General features: G+C 35.1%; 1 protein-coding gene across 1 annotated transcript in view; it reads right to left on the reverse strand.

The window, feature by feature from the left end:
- ZDHHC17 (zinc finger DHHC-type palmitoyltransferase 17) overlaps positions 1–13955 on the reverse strand; it is a 67695-nt gene that overhangs the window by 7406 nt on the left and 46334 nt on the right. Inside the window, exons 10-13 of the mRNA XM_032106228.1 lie at positions 13194–13294; positions 5815–5939; positions 3743–3805; positions 2515–2608 (exon numbers count right to left, since the gene is read on the reverse strand). Of these exons, the coding sequence (XP_031962119.1) occupies positions 2515–2608; positions 3743–3805; positions 5815–5939; positions 13194–13294 (383 nt within the window). The remainder of the gene's footprint in view (positions 1–2514; positions 2609–3742; positions 3806–5814; positions 5940–13193; positions 13295–13955) is intronic.

Genomic DNA, 13955 nt, shown 5'->3' on the forward strand with positions numbered 1-13955 from the left:
TTTGTAAAATATGTCCAGTGTTGTAACCTTCCAACAGCTCCAGGCTGTAAACTAAACCCACAGAGATGATAATGGGCTACAAAAGATTTGGCTGTCATCATTTACCAGCACAGCATTTACTTCTTTATTATGTCAAATGTTTTCCCTGCTAAAACAAGAGCATCCTCTGGAGGCAGAAAATAATCAAGTGCTTTTAGCAAGTGAGCTGAAAGACTGTATAAATAAGAGATGAGGAGAAACGCGCGTGTAACACAAGATAGACTAAACATAAGACATTTCCTTGAAAATCAAACAAGTTCCTGAAAACACAAAATTACGTTGCAATATTGCCTTCAATCACCTAAAGGCATATGAGAAAGCCTTGGGAATGTCCCTAAGGTATCACTTCCATTTGCATTCTAAATTTCACAACTGTTAAGTTTCATAAAAGACAGAAAGTTAAATAGTGACCTAGAAGTCCATCTGAGAGGCATCTGATGGAATGCTTCTTTCAGCAACATCTTTAAAGATACTAAAGCAAATTCTGCCAAACAGGAAATCCATATGTGTGAGGTAAAAACATGGGTGTAGCTTTTAAAACTATAAATGAAATAGTACAATCTTGATTGCAGTTTAAAAAGAAAAAAAAAATCTGTGAAAAAAGAAACTAGAGAAACTGTATTTTGAATAAGATTGGGCAAAACACAGTACTGTGCTCTACAGTTGCCTCCTGGACTGGCAGGAACAAAGTTATCCTCTTCAGTTAAAACAAAAAAATAACTGTAAAAAAATATAATGCTATTTTGATACTTCATTTAAAAGATAAATATAATCACTTCTAGAAACTTGCTTGCTGTATTTTAACTAAAATTTTGAGGCAAAGGAGTTGCCCTAGTTGCTGATTAATTTATTTTTCAAATAGTCTCCACTTTTTGTCAACCTCTTCAAAATGGTAAAAATATTCAAAGTCTCCTTATGTGCCAAGTTTTATTCCCAAAGGATTTACTTCAGAGTGTCTGTAAACACTCTTAAAAGATTTCTCAGTTCTATCTTTAGCAACATTCTTATCCTTTTAACACATTCCACACACATCCAAATTCTACCTTTCCAGAAAGGCATGATTCATGTTTCCCTTTTTGGCAAACATACCATGAATGCTGTTTTAAGAATGAATTCTGTTTTGCAATCCCATGCTTAGAGTGACCACGTACCAGTCTGAGACAGAGAAGCCATATAAGGTTGTTCAGACCATCATTCCCTTCAGTTCAGCTCCCATACCGTGATTTCTAATGCTTTTTCCCAGCATACTTTCAAGGGCCTAATGTTTACTTTTACCTCCAGTTACCTCACTCTGTACACCATCACTAGAAGACAGATTCTACTTTTCATCATCACTGTTACCTAAAAACCATTTCTTCCATCTACCCTAACCCCATCACTCACACACTCTCTCAATACACACGAACTAAGGTCTTTCCTCCACCACTTTTTTGTTATTTTCCAGTTACTGATTAAAATACTGGATCTTTCTGTCCCATTGACATGTACTCCTCAGTACTCTTGCAAAACCTGAGCCATGCTCCCCTGCATTTGTCTGAATCAAAAATTTCTTAGTTTTTCATTGTAAAACATTTAAAATAAAAACCAAAAATATCTCAGATAGTAACATCTGTAGGAAACATAAAATAGAAGAGGGTGATGTAAGTTGATCTCAATGAGACTTTAGAGATGTTATATTACAATTTAAATGCCCAGATTGACTATTTTACTCTTGATTTTTAGACCAAACTACTCTGATTATTCATTATTATATGTATGTGAAAGGACTATAATGAAGCATTTATGGGCTGTCAGCTGTCAGTGAACCGAGGTCCTAATTCCTCCCCAAGATTAAAGTTACGTCTGCTTGTGTCCTAAAAAATTAAACATGTGAAGCAAACTGCACTCATTTCCTAGCTAACAGGTCTTCAGTGCTCCCTGCATAATAATGGTTTTCAAATAAGTTTCTCAAAAAGTATGACTGGGAATAGCAGCATTTAGAGAGTTTACTTCTGTTCTATATCCATTCCTTTCATAATCACTGGGGAGAATAAAAGACAACCTGGATGACCAAAAAGAGGAGAATACCTCAATAGGAAGTCATTCTATATCTAACTTCTACAATCATAACAATTTTAAATATGTACACTTTACTATTAAATTACTGAATATTATTGGTCAAAATAAAAAATTTCATCTTACATAATGGATAATAATCAGTTGTGGATTTGGCCCATGCCTTTTCAGCAGTTAAGCTTCGCATCTTTTCATTACTAGGGTTTATGTTAATAAAAATACATAGCGAACTGAATTAGACACAGAACAATTTTGAGGATGGGTATATAATAGACAATACAAATGAGAACAATGCAGAGAATCACATGTAGGAAAAGAATTAAGCTCAATACTGAAAAGCTTTTCTTAAGCAGCCAACTCACTTGCACCGTGAAATAAGAACGGGCAAAACCTTGCAGAGCATTTTAGCAAATTACTCACCTACACAGTTCCCTACCCATGGGCAGTGGTGATCAAACTTCGCTATACATCGATTGCAAACACCACAGTGTTTGGACCTCACTGGCTTCCGTATCTGTAACAGATAATAAGCTTTTGTTCACAAAAGCAACTTACCCTGATATATTTTAAACAGAAAAGCCCTCAATTTAAATGTATATTGATTGTGCTACTGTTAATTCCTCAGTGAACTTAAAATTTGATGCTAATTCTTAAGGCAATCTTAGCTATTAAGCTTCATCTACACACTGTTTAACACAAACATCCTTACAACTGCACTGAAATTATTTTCACACTATTTTTCTTATACAATTATTTTTTTCATATAAAGTTCTTCTATCACCTCCAGCTATTGAGCTTTGTATAGCAACCAGCTTCATTTCAGCTTTTAACAATGAAAATACAGAATGAGCTTGAGTTCCATGATTCTGTATCATTCATAACAGAGCTCTACTATAAACTTTTTTGTTTCTTTTCTAAAGACAGAAATATGACTCAACAAGCAGAACTCAATGGAACTTAAAATGCTAAATTACTCCCAGAAATTTTTCTGGAGAGGTTATGTCTTGAAAGAAGTGGTCTGAGATATATCTGTATATACACACATAATTTTTAAGGTGCCACATTTGTATATCATTTTCCAGCTTCAAATTGGGAAATATTAACATCATTCATGTTCCACATACATTAGAGCTTTGCAGTGTTAACACTGATAACCTTGAGAATTTTGCATTTGCTAGTTAACTTCCAAAAAAAAGCATGTTGTATTTGCTTTACAGAAATTAAGACTTTTTTTGTCCCTCCTGACTACTGCCAGATAGAGAAATACACTTGATTTTTGGAAAAAAGTATTTTACCAGAAGCACAACATAATTTTACTGTGAGTTACAGAGGTAGTAGAATGTCACATATGATTTTCATAACTTGTTAGGTGTATAACCAGCTAATTTGGTAGACATACTGGATACTTGAATTTTGACACTGGCAAGTTATTTCCACAGTGATATTTTTTTTTTCCCCTCACTGTTGCAGTTTTTTTGTGTACATATTATGTATTGAAAACACTGTTTAAATTAAATATTACAAATAAATTCTGCCTTTGAAACTGCAATATTAAGGTCAAATGTGTTCATTACAGGAACACTAATTCTGGCTTAGCATTAAAGGAAAAAAAATAATAAGTGGTGAAGTTGATTAAAAAATATACTACCAAGCAGGTACTGCAGAATATACTGAGGTCCAGACTTCCTGTCTCTGCAAGTTCTACTATTGTCTGCAGGAAAAATAAAAACTATAATTTAGCATATAAACAAATGGTGACAAACATTTTCAGACCTGTGGCGGTGAGCCCTTTATTTCAGGTACTTTCTACACACAGGAACAAATTAAATTCAGATGAAACTTGATTTTGAATCCACTTTCTTAAAACAATATGCATATTTACTTCTAAATTAGTTCTAGTTTATACTTATTCCTAGTCACCTACTGTGATTTCAGTGCTGCTGGTGTGACTTTTGATACCCTGGACAATTTCATATAATACATTTTGGACAATTTCATAAATAGTCCCTTTGATTTCAGTGGGAGTGTAACACTACACTACAGACTAACGAAAGGATGCAAAAAGGAATGTACATGGTCTGACACTCAACACTGGAGTTCAGTATTGTCCACAAGCAAAATCCCAAACCTCAGGAGAACAGAACTGAACAACAGCAGATGAATAGCTTTTAAATGTAATTGTGCAGACCCAGGATCACTTCAGTTAGATCCACGTCATTGTGCTTTGTAAACCTTTGTCTACCTTCTATGCTTTTGAACTATAGCAAAATTTTATTTGTTTATTCCTTCACTTGCTTTAAGAGTGACTTGGGTTATTTTGTAACACAGAAGAAAGGACATGACATATTAAAACAACAAACATCTGAAATTGTTGCTTACTACACATTTCCAAACATACTTAACTTGGTCACCTGAAATGAAAAGAATTTTCTTCCTTAGTTATTTCAAAACTAAAGGCTAACTCAGCATTAAATACTTGAAGACAAATTATGAAAATGTCAGGAAGTGCTACACTGCACGAAGGCAAGATACACATCCTACAGTGGTTCATACCCCTGCTAACAGAACATTTTACCATGTGGTTAGATGCAATCCAAAACATTCACAGCCATATGCATCTGCCTCAAGAAGTTGCATCTTGCAATTCCTACCCAGTTCAACAAGGCTTTTGGAACCACACTTGCCTATTTAAGTAAGTAGATCAAATGAACTGCATATTTGTGCAATTTGCTGAATCCAATCCAAAGTGTCATTGTTGACTATTCTACTTAATTTAGTCCAGTTGAAGGAGAAGAATTTAGTTTGGAGTTTACTTTGGCAAACTGGCAATAACAGAAACAGAAAATTGAGAGTAAATCCAAATCTGCACATTGACTAAGAACTCAGCTATAACCTATTGCAGAATACAAGAATTACTTCATCTATGCCATCCTTTTAATGGCTATTATATTTTCATTCCTGCTTAAGGACAAAACTCCAAGTGGTCTGATGTTGATCCACCCAGGTCTTTTCACAAGCAACCATGAAGTAGAAGCTCAAAGTTCATTTTAGATGGGACGGTGGCTTCTAGGAAACTTAAACAAAACAAAACAGAACAAATGCTTCTGCCGCTTGTTGGCATATTCAATGCTCAGTTTGTCTGCTGAGAATAATGCACTTAACTTTTTAAAAAAATTTGAAATACTAATAATGATATAATGTCTTAGATATCATTAGATCACCCATATTTTCTCTGACATTTATGCCAAAATATAGGCTCACCCCAAACTGCCTGGGGTTTTGGCTGTTTTAGCCTCAAAGTGTTTGTCAGTCTAATACTTTTAGACACAAAGGTAAAGAAAATTAGAGGTGCTTAAAAGTCTGGAAAGTTTTCAAAAAATTCACTAACACTTTTCCCATCAGGGGCTATTTGTTTCAGTACGGCAGAAGTCTGAAACCTCACATTTGCTTTTTCCCTTAACTGCTTTTCAAACTTTTTAAATTGAAAATTCAGGTTACTATTTTATTTTGCTACTTAAAATGACCAATATACAATTTTGCACCAATTAGACTTGAAATGCATTACACATGGTAAAAAAAAAGAAATCTGGAAGACTTTTCAACATTTTAAACCTTCTGTTATACAACTTACGGAAATTTAATGAACTGAACAGTAAACTAACTATTCTGATCAGCTGGTGGAAGGCTGTTGAAGAACAAGTTCATATCTCTTGGGTTTACCTTTTTCTTTTGTTCTTCCGTGGCTTTGATGATTCCCGGATCAGATTTCCAGGATTTTCCAAAATTGTAGAAAAGTGCAACACTATTAGCAAGGAATGGAAGATGTATAAAGAAAAAATTGAGATGTGTTTACAGTCAAGGAATCTCAAGTCTAAAACTGAATTTCCTCTTGAACATTCTCACTGATAATTCTGAAATAAAATTTAACTAAACTTAAATTTTACTAATGGCCTGGAGTCACTGTCCTCAGAATTAACAAAATTCAGCACCGCTGTAAGAAGTAGCTTGGTACTCAGCATTTTCTACTGCTCAACCTTCAAAACTAACTTTTAAGAATGGTCTATTCCATAAGGTATTTCTAAAGCATTTATCCTTCTAAAGGATGAATAACCATAGTTCAGTTTTTGTAACTGCTCTCCCTTTTAATTAAATTAAGTCCCATGAAATTTATCTTCTTAATAACTATTTCCTGTTTTCAGAACAAACATTTTGGAGCTCTATTTTTAAGACAGACATTTGACTGCCTATGTCTTCAGCAGCTTGACATTCCTGTGATATCACAGGAGGGGCTGTTTCTAGCCATAGAAGGAATTTTGCTGCAATGGCCACTGCTGCATGGCAATCATGTCCCAACACCACTTATCTCCAAGAAAGGTAGTGTCTGAAACCTGGTCCTGTAATAAGGCAATACACATATTTTGCATCACTGAAAGTTATTTTTAACATACTAATATGTCTAATACTTAAAAAACCACAGGATTTATTATTCTCTGGAAGTGTTTATAAAATCACTTACCATAAAGACAGAAAATAACCACTTGTTTTAAAATACATTTCCTGCATTCAATGTCTTGCCATGTAACATGTCTAGTCTAACAGCACTTGACATTTCTCCAGAGAATTAAAACATTTTTAGCAGTGACACTGAAAAACCAAATACTTCAGATGTTTCTTTTCCACAAAAGAAAAATTATTTATTCTCATAAACGTACAAAAGACCTGACGAAACTGACTAAACACACTTGCTGTCAGCTGCCAGTTATAACTGCAAGGAGATGCCCTACCTGACAAATCTGTGGTGGCAGAAGCCTCTACAGCATTATCCAAACAAAAAGGACACCTATCACTCAGGCACAAAGCACTACACACCCTAAATTACACTGTATTTTGAGTAACTTAGATACATACAGACGTAAGCAACTTGCAACGCAGAAGAACCCTGAAATGCAAACAAATACAAGTTGGCCTCTTTATGACTTCTGAAATGCTAACAAAGGCTCATTGTTCATGTGAAGTGTATCCCAAATAATTTTTGTTGTCCACCTGTTGGGGCAAGGAATTGGCTGTGAACTTCTAATAAAAAAAAAAATTGGCAAGCTAAATTAAAGTTTAAATAACGTATCTTATATAGTAGAATACTAGTATTAGCTCACTAAAGGGAATTAATCTTTCCAGTAACAAGACATTTCCTGCAAGTTTATAACAGGGGGAAAAAACATCAGCTATACTATAACTTAAACACTCATAGTTCTATTTTATACATTAGAGATGAAAAGCTCAGACTTCAAAATTTATACAATCCAACTTCTTCCTATTTTTTTCTAAAGCTACCTGCTGCCAAAATAAGCTGGTGCAACTGAATTGCTTACCTAGAGAGAGATTACATTTTCTTTAGAATACTAAAATGTTTTTTTTACAACAGTGAAAACTGGTTTTTCATTAAATGTACCCTAATCAGACAACTGTTACAAACAATAAAGGTACAACTGAAACCAATTTTACGACCCATTTCTAATTACCACACATCATGTCTAGACTCTTAAAGAAGATGTGGGAAAAGACGACGAGGGTTTTTATAACCTTAATGCTTTGGAATAGTTTTTCTACTAACTAAAATTTGGGTAACCTGTAACACAGCAGCTGTCCATTGTCTCAACTTACTCTTCCCCCATTTTACTCCCTCAAATACAGAGAGAACGTAAGAGATGCCCCACAGAGCCTGTTTTGCCTGTCCTTTTATCATGGTGGTGTCAGATGAGTGCAATGCTGACAATATAAATTGTGGCAGATAAGGCACCTTTGTGCCGCAGTTGGGAGACTACATGAGAAATTAAAAGTTTTCTTCTCCAGGATATTTCCAGCATGTAATGTAGATATAGAACTTCAGCTGTAAGGTTCATCTCACCCACTTTAAATCAAGCAGTATACCTTCACCGACATCAGAAAGGAAAAAAAGCCATGTCCAGTCTATCTTCGGTATCAAGATATTTAAATTAGGTAAGAGAAGCAGAGCCTTACAAGTGGTTATTTTTTGTCACTGGCTACGAAGAGTGCTTAAACTTCAATACAGATGTCCACACTAGAGGTACCTAAAATCATGCTGAACTCCCCTCTGAAGCTTACTTCAAAGAGATCTTAGCAGCTTGCATCACAGACATCTCTCAAAACTCTTCACATGTAAGAAACCCTTGTAGGTTTGCAATAGCTTCAGAGTAGGGAATTGGTTCTCTAGAGAGAGTGTCTCATTTTGTGTTAACATCCTCATTTACAGCTACACAAGGAAAAAGGACATTACCATATTATTAAGGGCTGCGAAATGTATAATATACCAGGCATTCACACCTCCTGCCTTGCCACCAGTTTGCTCTCTTTTATGCAGTTTCCCCAGCTTCCATTGAGAGACAAAGCAGAAACACCCAGGAAACACTTCCTACTCTTAGTCCTAATCAATATCCTTTAATTATTAGAACAAATACAAGAGGCTGAAAATGATTCCAGGAATTGGAACCAAAAAGGTCATTTCATTAAAAAGAAAATTAAAACCAAACAAGCACCACACAACCCCTAAGTGAGGTAAACATGGGATAGGTTAATTTTTCATCGTGAACTGTAGTCTATTTAAAAGGCCCCAAATACATGCAGCTTCCTGCTATCAGACATCATACAAGTCTGAAATCAAGCCAAAATGCACATTATAGACCCAGATGTGCCCTTTCACTAATCAAAAATCCTTTTCTCCTACACAGAAAAATCTGCAGCCAGTGTAAGCTGTCAAGAGATCAAATACATGCTAATAAACCTGCCAATTCCCAGAATCACAGCATCACAGAATGGGTCAGGCTGGAAGAGACCACAGTGGGTCATCTGGTCCAACCTCCCTGCTCAAGCAGAGTCATACCAGAGCACACGGCACAGGACTGTGTCCAGACAGTTCTGGAATTATGGAGGGAGACTCCATAACCCCTCTGGGCAATCTGTTCCAGTGCATGCTCACCCCCACAGTAAAGAAGTTCCTTCTCATATTCAGGTGGAACTTTCTGTGCACCGGTTTCTGCCCATTGCCTCTTGCCCTATTGCTTAGCACCAGTGAGCAAAGCCTGGAAACACCCTCTGACACCCTTCCTTCAGATTCTTAGAGACATTGATGAGATCCCTTCCCAGTCATCTCTTCTTGAGTCTCAACAGGCCCAACTCCCTCAGCCTTTCCTTGTAAGAAGGATGCTCCAAATCCCCAATTCATAACAGCTGTACATCTGGATCTAAGAGTCCAGGTAGGTAACAGCAGATAGCTACATGAGAAGCCTCATTTGATTAGGCATTTATTAAACAAAATCCATTTGTAATTAACTGAAGTTCTGCAAAAGCCCCCTACCTCCATTTCTATCTGACATAAAAGAATCCCTTAGCTTGCAAATAAATTCAGTTAGCATATCTCCTCCACCCCGGAATTCTTTTTTTAAACTTTTTTTTTTTTTAACTTTTTTGAAGAAGCATTTAGACTTTATATGGGAACAGAAGTTCTGACTAGCTGGGCCCAGAGTTTGGATTTTTGGGGTCTTTGGGTCCTGTAGAAACATGGCTGCTGACTTTTTTTTTCTGCATGCAAGGCTTTTTTCTCTTTTCCTGAAAATAATTTTGGTAATATGAATTTTTTTTAACTGCTTAACTGTACCAACTAGCTTGTTACAGTTTTTAAAATCCTATGGTATTGTATTGCCTTTGTGAAAGAATGAAAATCATCATAAATTCTCTTACACCCTGTTCTAAAATCCCTAATTTAAAAAGTGTGCAATGTTTGTTTTCTTTAACCTAGACCCCATGAATTGGTGAAGTATATTTCAAATAAGATAATCAATACAGTATTAGTCAATGATGAATTTTTAAAAAAAACATAAATTGCCTTATACAATCTCATTATCTCAGCACTGCAAAATATTGCTATTTTAAGGCAATAATCATAAAAGCTTGCTTAATTAAAACTGCACACTCCCATTTGCAACAAATGGAAGCAGAAGAAACAAAAAAAAAATACTGTGAATATTTTGGGTTACAGCAAACTGTCATCTTAGAAAGAGCAGTGTAAGAACCTCTTGACATAACAGGCAGTATTTGTTCAGCTGGAACTGAAAAGACTGCAGGAACAACTGAGATATGATCTTGGTATCTGCCCTGGACATTTACAGGACACAAGAGAATGTTCTACCTATAAATACTAATGAAAAAGAACGAAATGTGAAATTCTAGTCCCACATTATTAAGTGTAATTTTAAATAAGTTTTTTTCTTTTAAAAATAAAACTAAATTAAAATGTAGTGACTTAGTGTGTAGAATTTTTGAGGGCATTTTCGCTCCTACTCTGCAAACACTAGAAAACTAGAATATACTAATGGAGCAAGACGTAACTACCCTTTGTTACAGGCAAAACATAGTTACAGGGATGCAGCAAAACAGTGGCAGGGAGGCATAGGACCATAAACTCATATATAGACTCATAAATACACAGATCATATTCCTCATTCCCTGCAAAAATAGGATTTCTACTTTAACAAATACATCAGACTCAGAAGCTGCTGAGAAAAATCCAACAGAATGGAGACATTTACAAAAAATTCAGTACATTTTCAATATTGGCTTTTTGAAAGACACATCATTAAGCCTTAGAATTTAGAGACTTATTTTTCACGTGACCACACTGAAATTCAAGAAAATGCACTGCAAGTCCTTGGTTTTATTTTTCTTTATGATACATTGCATTAACTGCTCTTTTCTGTCCCATTAGGATCAAACACAAAAGAATTGATGATCCTCCAGACACCTTCAATATACCTACAAGAAAAGAAAATTCTTACAAACACCTAAATATTAAAGTAGCACTTGCAGCAATTAAGATCTTTATGTTATTTAAAATACAAAGTTCCAGTAAGGCAATTCCTGATAGTTGTTTAAGGTTAAAAACTCTCTTCCCTGAGCAAAAGACAGTCAATTTGTGAAAATTTCCAGGACAGGTTTTAGCACTTGAACACTACAGAGTGTAAAGTAGTACTCTAGTCTGCTGTAAGCAATCATACAAAGCTGTAAAAATACAGGAATTCTTTATCCAACCACAATGCTGTGCCTCGTGCTATAAAAATAGAGCAGGCATGCAATTTCTTTTTTTGCAATAAAGCTACAGGGCAATTTTCCAGAAGAAGAATGAATTTGGAATCTTATTACAAAGACTTCCAATTAAAAATCACCAATTAAAGGAAGATGGCCTCAAGCACTTGGTCTCTAAAACTGCTTGTCAGAGAATTGTGTCAGCTCTAATGAAAGTAATTAGTAACTGAAGGTCTTAGACCACTACTTCTGTGATAAAAAGACTGTTGCAAAGGTTGTGAGACACCCACTTGGGACAGAAGCAGGACAGTATTTTATTGACATTCTGAAGTCAGGTTTCCTTACGATAATTAATTGTCTATACTTCTAGTGAACAATTAACATTATTCTGTGACGAAAAAATATGCCAAACTTCAAACTACTTAATGAGAATGACTAACAGAAATAAAAATCTAAGCAAGATGGTAGAAAAGGAAGTATGAGCTTCAGGATAAAAACCTCACAATTTGCCAGCTTTAAGGGACAGCTTTCTACATCAAGAGATAGGCCATCATCAAGTTGTGTTGGTTGTGCAGCCATTTTAATGTGGTCAAGGACTTTAAATCAAAGGTGGACACATTCTTAGATTTGGTCCAAGCTGATGTTATGTTGGCACAAGAAAGCATTTCACAGTAGCTCAACATTTGCAACCAAAACCACGTAACAGCATTGGCTAACATGAGCTTCTATTTCTAACTACTGTTTTTGAAAATCTTTTTCATAGTCATTTTGTACTCACTTTTCTCATTCTGCAGTCAAGAGTGAATTGGAGTAAAAACATAAAATAATCAGGCCAGGCAGAGAGACTGGTAGTAGGACCAGCATTTCTAAATAACTGTTTCAAGACATACCAATATTGGCATCATTCTTTTTAACTTAACAGCAACTAGATATTAATTTTTAAGCTGTTGGGCTTTTTTTATTTTTAACATGCCATAACAGTCATTTCCAGCTGCATGGGACTGCTATGAACAGCAGCATCTTTGTAAACACTGCCAGAATGGAAGCCAAAGGTAGCATGGAAACAGGGTCTCCTCTCTATTCTCAACCCAAAAATACACATCTGATTTAGTTAGGCTTGCAGAACATATCAAGAAGACGCCAAAACAAAAGCACTGCCACTATCCTATTTCATGGCAATTCCTTTCAGGATGAAAAGAAAACCAGTTTCTACAAAAGCCACACCAGCATCCTCATAAAATTCACTGCAACTATTTACAACCATAAGAACTGTATTAAACATCGCATCTCTACTTTGTTTCCTTGGCTACTGAAATTACAATACCCAAGAAAGTTGTTTAAAACTTTGAGTCTATTTCCTTGCCATGGAAAACTAACATTCCCCACTGAACTCTGAATCAATTTCTACCTCCATGAGTAAGGGAAATTCATATCTAGACAGACAATCAAAACCACAAAAAGATAGCAATATTTTGAATCTCTGTAATCTAATATTGTTAATACACGTTTTCAAAATAACTTAAAATATAGTTATCAAATGTATCTAAAGCTTGTATGAAATGGAATTTCCAAAATATTTAGGAAGATCTAACTATGAAACCAATTCCACTGAAATTGATACAGACCATGAAGTGGCCTACAGCTTTTCAGAAAAGTAGTGTCTAAAAAATGCAGTTAATTACATTGTGTCACCTCACAGCCAGAGAATAATTTACAAAGCTGCTAACATTTCCTCCACATAAGAAGCTGGTAAAGCATAGGAAATTCTGCAGACTACTGTAAGTAAATTTTGAGGAAAATCTTTTACTTACCAAAGCACAGCAATAGCGTGCACATTTTTAAAGCAATAAAATAATCACCATTAATATAGAAAGCAATGTTTGGTGGCGATTCCCTTTTTACAATTTTTATTAGTTTACTTACTATTATATGCAGGATATAGCTGTGTAATTCCTCATACTATGAACATGAAAAAAATACTACTATACACAAAAAAAGGATATCGTTCCAAAACCAGAAGAACCACGTCACATACATCCAGAATTTTGTTGCCAAATATATTCCAAGAGGCAGTGCACTGTGCATGGAGTGATCAAAGAATGACCTGTAATGTAGAACAATGTCACACGGTAAGTTTCGATTTATAAAATGTAAATCCTGAACTACTGCTTCAGGAAAACACTTCCTATTAAAATATGTACTATATGGGATATTGCAAAATATGCCATAAATACATTTTCCTCCCTTTTCTGTTCAAAGTTCACGAGAAATTCCCTTTTTCAACCTGCCAAGACAGGCAGAATGAGTAAATACTCATGCTAAAACTACACTGTGAAAGCAGTTAGGAACCTGTAAGATTCTTAGCCACATGAACAGTGGTTGCAAATTGTATTAACTTTTGAGATTCCAGTGCTAAAGATGTTTTGGAAACCCATACAATGAAAACTGCACGTTAAAATTACTTCACTAAGAAAAAAGCTTAAGAGACCTTGGTGTTACCAGCCTATATACTTGAAATATTTCAGATTATTGAATATTTTGCTTCTGCTACAGCTGCCAATAGAAAGTTGGAAAAAAAATCCAGATTATTTCAGTTCCTGTATCACTACATTTGCAAGTTCTAAGATAAAATGCTGCTACATTAATTAAAAAAAAAAAAGATTAAGCCATCAGAATTATTTTCACTTTCTTACACTCTTGCATTTTAAAGCCTCTTCTGAATGAAGCTGAATACAGTTGAGACAAACTAGGTGAATGACTAGGCT

This window comes from Corvus moneduloides, chromosome 4, assembly GCF_009650955.1.
Source record: "Corvus moneduloides isolate bCorMon1 chromosome 4, bCorMon1.pri, whole genome shotgun sequence".
Lineage (NCBI taxonomy): Eukaryota > Metazoa > Chordata > Aves > Passeriformes > Corvidae > Corvus > Corvus moneduloides.